This window comes from Magallana gigas, chromosome 9 (assembly GCF_963853765.1).
Source record: "Magallana gigas chromosome 9, xbMagGiga1.1, whole genome shotgun sequence".
In the NCBI taxonomy this organism is placed as follows: Eukaryota; Metazoa; Mollusca; class Bivalvia; order Ostreida; family Ostreidae; genus Magallana; species Magallana gigas.
Genome location: NC_088861.1, coordinates 22,060,393 through 22,068,988, shown reverse-complemented (window position 1 = coordinate 22,068,988; position 8,596 = coordinate 22,060,393). Strand labels below are relative to the sequence as shown.

The window sequence follows — 8,596 nt, the reverse complement described above, 5'->3', positions numbered from 1 at the left end:
AATCAAAAATGTGTAGAGTTTGGAATGAGATATTTTTTTAAACTGTTGCCCAAATCCCATTTCTTTTTAAACGTTTAGTTACACTGCCTTCATAAATTGTATTCCAATTTTCAACGAGTTGATTTATATATTTGTTTAATTTTCATAATTAAGAAAATCATTGGCCACGAACTCAAAAAGTTGGTCAATAACCTAGTTTTCTGAAATTACACCTCAAAGTTCTATCCCATACAATAGAAATACCAAATGATTTTTGGATTTTTGATTTTTGATTATCAGCAATAAAATTTATTTCCATTCGAAAAAAAACGTCATCTTTAACTTGCTTATTTTCTTTCTACAACTCCGTTTAAGAACATATAAACCCTTATTTCGCATCAATTTCATCTTGGACAAAAATGTCAAATTTCTTTCATGATAGTCAATTGATTTGCATTTTCTAAAAAATATAATAAGTTGACATATATTAGAAAAATAAATATTCAAATTTTTAACAGATAGCTGTGTGATAAAATTAGATCAATTGTTAAAACTTTTTGAACATTACAATGCATGCACAAGTACAATATTTTGAAGCATGTAGTACACGAAGTCAAAGATCAATGCATTCTTAACATGCAGATAACTATATAGATTATACTGGTACTAATGCAGTATCACTAACACAAGGTCTGAATGAAATATTATGGCCTTCCAGTAATGGTTTATACACGTTTTTAATGCAGAGTGTACTGATTTATCAATTATGACACCATTTGGGTAGGAAATCATCTTAATTCAGGTTTCTCACTTTATTTCTAAAAATTATTTATGCAATTATGACAGCATGCTTTGAGTAACACGTTCACGGTATGTTTGCCTTTAGGTACCAGGTATTCAAATCGTTTAACTTGCACAATGGCATGGGTAAATGCAAAGAAAGCAACACCAAATGAAATATTGATTTTTTCTGTAATTGGCGTAATTGTAACTTGTTATAAATTACACAGTTTTTAAGAGAAGCTTTTTTAAACCCAAAGTTACTATACAAGTAGAAGATAAGTTAAAAGAAAAAATGATAATTTCAAATCACTATAATCTTACACAGTGTTGTTCACTTAAAAAAAAACTTGCCGTGAAAATATTCTAAATCTAAAAAGATATGTCAGCTTGAAAGATTTCCGTTTAAATCTTTAATTTTTGCAAAAATTCCTTCAGTGTTCGTTTGTCCCGCTCGGTTTCTTCTGATGAATAACTTCCTTCCGATTCAGTACTCTCTTCACTTAATTCAGACTCCTGACTTGAGCTGCCCATACGTTTCTTGAGTTGCATTGATTCTAGTGCTTTAAGAGGCTTTTCCTTTTTCAAGACCATCCGTTTCTTCTCTTCATTAGATGCAGACTCCTCCGATTCTTCACTTTCCTCCGATTCTTCAGTTTCCTCCGATTCCTGACTTGAGCTGCCCATACGTTTCTTGAGTTGCATTGCTTCTAGTGCTTTAAGATAGTTTTCCTTTTTTAAGACCATCCGTTTCTTCTCTTCACTAGATGCAGACTCCTCCGATTCTTCACTTTCCTCCGATTCTTCAGTTTCCTCCGATTCCTGACTTGAGCTGCCCATACGTTTCTTGAGTTGCATTGATTCTAGTGCTTTCAGAGGGTTTTCCTTTTTCAAGACCATCCGTTTCTTCTCTTCATTAGATGCAGACTCCTCCGATTCTTCACTTTCCTCCGATTCCTGACTTGAGCTGCCTATACGTTTCTTGAGTTGCATTGCTTCTAGTGCTTTAAGAGGGTTTTCCTTTTTTAAGACCATCCGTTTCTTCTCTTCACTAGATGCAGACTCCTCCGATTCTTCAGTTTCCTCCGATTCCTGACTTGAGCTGCCCATACGTTTCTTGAGTTGCATTGCTGCTAGTGCTTTAAGAGGCTTTTCCTTTTTCAAGACCATCCGTTTCTTTTCTTCACTAGATGCAGACTCCTCCGATTCTTCACTTTCCTCCGATTCTTCAGTTTCCTCCGATTCCTGACTTGAGCTGCCCATACGTTTCTTGAGTTGCATTGATTCTAGTGCTTTAAGAGGCTTTTCCTTTTTCAAGACCATCCGTTTCTTTTCTTCACTAAATGCAGACTCCTCCGATTCTTCACTTTCCTCCGATTCTTCAGTTTCCTCCGATTCCTGACTTGAGCTGCCCATACGTTTCTTGAGTTGCATTGCTGCTAGTGCTTTAAGAGGCTTTTCCTTTTTCAAGACCATCCGTTTCTTCTCTTCACTAGATGCAGACTCCTCCGATTCTTCACTTTCCTCCGATTCTTCAGTTTCCTCCGATTCCTGACTTGAGCTGCCCATACGTTTCTTGAGTTGCATTGATTCTAGTGCTTTCAGAGGGTTTTCCTTTTTCAAGACCATCCGTTTCTTCTCTTCATTAGATGCAGACTCCTCCGATTCTTCACTTTCCTCCGATTCCTGACTTGAGCTGCCTATACGTTTCTTGAGTTGCATTGCTTCTAGTGCTTTAAGAGGGTTTTCCTTTTTTAATACCATCCGTTTCTTCTCTTCACTAGATGCAGACTCCTCCGATTCTTCAGTTTCCTCCGATTCCTGACTTGAGCTGCCCATACGTTTCTTGAGTTGCATTTCTTCTAATTGCATTCGCTTTTCCTCTTCAATATTCTCTAGGATACTTCTGAGCAGATCTAAATGATTATTTCTTTTTTCTGCAGTAGATGTATCATCAACTGCACCATTATCTCTTCCTATGTTTTTTTCCCTGGTAAGAAGATGTGTATTTTCATCCAGCAAACTTGGAGAAAATACACTTTTAGACACAGCAGATGCTGCAATAGCAGCAAAAACGATATACATTTGATGTATCATTTTTGAATCTAAACTGTTCGTCTTTGTCCCAACAGTTCTTATATATATATTTTACGAGGGCACCAAGAGGTGTGCTTTAACTTTATAAATGTGTTTGATTTGTTGCTTTTAAATTTAAATACCATCCAAGGGTATCAGATTATTCAAATTTATTTATATCACGAGATTACTTTCCACGAAACAATCATAAATTTGTTTTAAAAGTGGGTTTTTTTCCGCATCAAAGCGTTCTTTGATAGCAGCCTTGTACAAATGCACGGCAATGTCACACGTAAGTTAAATTACAGACAAATATAAATACTAAAAATATTTGGTTTTAAAGATATGGATCAGACCCGATTTTATTTTAAGATTCCATCATTTGTGACAACATACGGTTAGGTCCTCTAAAAGAATGCTTAAAAAGATGACAAGTACTAGTCGGTGTCTTTTAATGGATTACAGGGAATTGTTCCCCTGCCTCGAACAAATATTTAAACGACTTCGTGTACATGTATGTCTTGATCAAGGCTGCAATGAAGATTTATGCATGATTTAACATTGTAGATTTCTTTACCATCACACGGGACAGGTTAACTTGGACATGTCAAAGGATCACATCACTTTTGTCGAGGAAAAACTCAATTCCCATCCCTAGGTTTCTGATCCAAGTTGAGATGGATATAAAATTGCACCAGGACGAGAAAGCTCCCGCTCCCACTCTTTTTTCCAACAGACATTTTACTTAAATTTACAAATAAAAAATTTAATTCTGAAGCAGTCCATTAACCTCATCCTTGAAAGAATGTAAAAATGGATAACTATCCAAATTAACATTAAAATAGAAGTTTTGGTACTTGCCTCCCCACCCCATTTTTTATGGTTAAATTTATGATTATGATTATGAAGATTGGTAATTTTTTTTTTTTTGCTTCTCAAGAAATTGAATAAGTCTCATCCCGCTCTTTCAAAAACGATGCTACATGCCTGTGTAGCATGTTGCATAATTTCTGTTGATTCAGGCCAATTTAAGGAACACACCTTTTTTAGATATACACTGAGAATTAGTAAATGCGCTGCAGATTACCAATTAACGGGGAAGTATAATTCCATACAGTGATGGCATATGTACATGTAATTGTATTCATGGAATTAAAAAATAAAGTAAATACACAAAATTAATACTCTACGGATATTTTATAACCTTGAAATAATTATTGAGAATCTTTTAAAATAAAATGCTTACTTTAATGATTAATGCACGTACCGAGGTAGCGACAATGCAGAAAAAATACATGCGAGAAATAGACAAAGTGGAGAAATTGCCCGGTAGATGAAAATATACAGCGGCAAATCGCGCTAAATTGTGTTACAAATTCTTTCTTTTCTTATTTTAGTTTAAGGGGTTAAAGAAGTAGTAAAAAGGTTTATTTGCAGAAAAGAATTTCAGAGAGAGAGAGAGAGAGAGAGAGAGAGAGAGAGAGAGAGAGAGAGAGAGAGAGAGAGAGAGAGAGAGAGAGAGAGAGAGAGAGAACGTGGTAAATTTACATAACGGAAAATTGCATTTGATTTCCAAATCTTAAAATGCTTACCCCGGTGAAACCTAAGTAGAAATTATTTAGTCATCAACGGATAAACACGCTGTGATGTTCGATGTAATCTAATCTGATATCATACAAATACAAGAAATCATATTGACGCAAGCGTCAAATGGGCCGCAAAAAATAAGATTGTTGTATGAATCACCATTGGTTGTTTACATCAAAAACACACCACAAAGAAGAAAATAATGAGTTGGTTGTACTAATTTTTATGGTAAATTTTAATATATTCTTAGCAACACATTTTGAACATTTTACTACTATTATTAAGAATCGAGTTCGTTACTGTAAGCATTTCTAACAGTAATTGTATGATTATTGCCATAGTATGAAGTAATATCATTTTTATAATATTTCATGTCATTCAGGTCTTTGGTATTTCAGGTCTTTAGTATGTCCCATATACCGATCTCGATACATTGTTTTGAAAAGAATAAAAAACTCCGAAATTTCCCGAATAGATTATAGTCTCGATAAAAACGCACCTAACACGACAGTCTATGACCTAATTTACATTTACGAACAAAACAAAAAATATTTAATATTTTTTAAAAGCATAAAACATAGTTCTACATGCAAATAATTTACATTTAATTCATAAAAATAAGCATATTATCAATTTTGTCAACAAAAAGCTATCCCGCAGAAACGCAGTTACAATATTTAAATGTATATCGAATAACGGACCGCCTTCTGGCGGCCCGTAATAATGTTCGTTTCTGTATTCTCAAATTAATGCGTGTCAAAGTGAATCTCTTTGAGAAAATCTTACAAGAGTAAAGTGATACATAGATTTTGAAAGTAGTTTTTTAAATTGTCTATCCTTTCATCCTAAAACGAATGAAAAAAAAGTCCTGATATAAAAAACCTATTAGTATTTGAAATCAAAATGCATTTTTTCAAGGAAATTGGCATTAAAATTATCCATTTTAAAATTTAATCATTTTAAATGTAGCATTATCATGTGTAGTATGTATTTTATTTTTTGGATTGAGACATTTCCTGTGTACATTTGGTGTAATTAGCGCATCCCCGCAAGTTTTACAGCTACGTTATTCGGCGGGTATTTGTCTATAAGGCCATATTTAAGATTGTTATTGACGACATAAAGTATTTATTTAAACTTGTGATAATCCTAAATATTTTGAAATTAATGTGAATAAGATGTTTTTGTTTTTTAAAATTATAAACATCGATTGTTAGAAATTAAATTCATATTGTACAGAAACTGTACAAACCGTATGGAAGGCGTGTAGAAAGCGTATTGTATCGTACAAGAAACGTATCGTATCGTACAAGAAGCGTATTGTATCGTATGAAAAACGTACCGTACCGTGCGAGAAACGTATCGTATCGTACAAACCGTATAGCGTGTGAGAAGCGTGCGAGAAACGTACAGCTGGTGTAGTAGTGCATTTCAGGGTCTGCATCTTGTCAATGTCAGACCATTAGATATTGTGAATAAAATAAAATCGTTTTATTTACTAGCATGTTGCGTTCCATTTTCAATGAAAAAAAAGTTTATGTAAATGTGCGTCAAAAGTTTCTTTCACCAACCAAAATGTCTTGACTAATAACTTAAACATGTATAAAGGGTGCATATCAAAACAAAGAAAAACCTGCAGATTTTGTTTATGTGGTAAAACAATTGACATCTGATATCTACATTGTGATGCTAAAGTACATCGTGATGAGAAAGATTTGTTTTGGTGGAAGTCTATGGCCTAGAATTTTTAAGTGTTTTTGGTTCTGTGTCTCACTAAAAAAATGTTTTTCCTTTAAATACACAAACAGCTATGGATAATTTAATGGCAAACAACAAACATACATCGTTGGGTTTGATACACAAATGAAAAGTGGGATAATGGGATGCATATCATATGTTAGATCACATTTCGTGACGTTAGTAGCATTTGACAGCTAATGAACCAGAGATATATTGCTTCCTTTTCAAAGAATACACTCATTCATTTTTTTTAAAGACTAAACCAATAAAAAAACATTAAAACATAATAAACTTTATTTCAACTGCCAAACCAAGTGGGATTTTGTTTTGTAATTGTAGGCCACAACAAATAAATTTCAGTCACAGTTTTCTATGATTGGTTTGTGCTCTTTGTGAATATATATTTTATGAATAATTCAAAATGCAAAATAACAATAAAAAGGCTGTAGTTGAAGCTTGTGATACACTGTACATTGAACTTGTTTTTTTAACATAACATTTATATTTTTTATAGAACAAGTAAATATCCGCACATCCTTCTATCTGTTGGTGAGACATGACTTGTTGATTGAGACAATAATTAGAAAATAGAATTATTAATTCTTTTTAAGGTTTTATTTTTATCCCAGGAGGTGCTTCTGACAACTTAGTTTTTTTTTTCATTATCAGTAAAATGTTTAATAACTAACTTTGATGGTTGGTCTTTTCATTTGCAATTCTTATGCTAATTGAATGGTAAGAAGAATTTAACTAAAAGCTAAGCAATTTTTAAAAGTTTATACGGTAACTGATTTTTACAATCTAACCAAAGGTCTTATTTATCAATGCATGCTTTTAAGAAAAAAGATACATTCACGTTTGGCATTGATCGAGCAAATGAGGCCCATCGGTTCATTAAGCTAAAGTAAATAAACACACACACACACACACACACACACACACACACACACACACACACACACACACACACACACACTCTCTCTCCCTCTCTTTCTCTCTCTGCTCGTCAAGGTTTTCGTTTACAATAGTTACATTTTTGTTCAATTTTCCATCAAATCATATTTTAGCTCTATGTTAACACAACAAAACAGTTTTTGTTTCTCACATCTCATTTCATTTTTAAAAGAATGTTTTTCCTCTACATGTAAACAAAAACTTGACATAAGCTTTAAACTAACAGGTAACATTCCAATTTTTGTTGCCCATTAAAACTATTAATTAAACTTAGTTTAGCATTTTTTTCCATAAAAATGGAAAATGATTCAAATTTGAAAATTTTAATGGTGTAAAAGATAAAACCGTGACCTGGCCACAAGATCATGAAGCTATCTAAGACTTAAGTCAGAATTTGCAGGCATTTTATAAGTTTTATAATAACGTACAAACAAAATTCGAATCATGTTTTAGGATTGTTTTCTTATCTTGTTGCTACCTACACACTTTTTAAGTTAAAAATTATGGTTAATACGTTTTTGGTGAATGATTATAACTCTGACTTAAGCCTAAGATCTTTCATGATCCCGGAGCCAGGTCCCTCTTAGATGAATCATTTATTATTTAGAAAACATTAATCCATGAAAAGGGCATTCCCGTGTTTTCAGAGTACATTTTTTCTTCCTCCCCCAATATATACTTTTATGAAAAACTCTCCACTATTAATGTGATCCTATCATACATGTATGCCACTATACATGTATCAGCGGTCAGGATGCTTTGAGAGTAACATCAATATTTAATCAGTGTCTTGAATAAAAAAAAAAATCTCTTATTCCGTGTATATCCATACAATGAACTTCAATTCATTCTGTGACACCATTGTTAATTAATGTATCCACAATATTTAAAAAGTTTCTTAATATTTATGCTTATTTCTGATGCAGTGACCTTTGAGTGAAGGCACGGCCCATAAAAAAAATATTATTACCCTTTTAAGACGTGTTCTCCGATCCCCAGCTTCAAAGTATTTTTTCCTCATAAAAACGTTATATATCCTTCAAACTTTATAGATGAAATGAAATAAAAAGAAATTTACTGATTGCATCCACGCACTTTACGAAGTTATTGCAATTCTAGCCACGATAGATGTAGGGGAATAAATATACAAGTTGAGATCGAATAAGAAAAAAACCCGTATCGGTATCGGTTACCTCTGTATAGTTGGTCTCCTTGCGACCTCTAAGCCAACCAGTTCATTGAAAATCTTATCGTTATATTACCACTAGAAGACGTATTAATTATGTCTATATATAAAAGGCAGGTTTATGGTACGAATAAAAAAATCCCAGATAATTTAGAGTTATTGAACATTGATGAGGACCGGAGATTGTTATACATGTAATATTCTTTCCCATTTATATGTATCTGTGGTTATATCTTAAAGAGATAATTCTAGTTAAATCATGAGAACTTTTATGATAATAATAAAAACAATATT

General features: G+C 33.0%; 1 protein-coding gene across 1 annotated transcript; it reads right to left on the bottom strand.

The window, feature by feature from the left end:
- Positions 1 to 1,164: 1,164 nt before the first annotated feature.
- LOC105322771 (DNA ligase 1) lies at positions 1,165 to 2,856 on the bottom strand. The gene has a single exon (XM_066072414.1). The coding sequence runs from the start codon at positions 2,854 to 2,856 to the stop codon at positions 1,165 to 1,167; it is 1,692 nt and encodes a 563-aa protein (XP_065928486.1).
- Between the last annotated feature and the right edge of the window lie 5,740 nt (positions 2,857 to 8,596).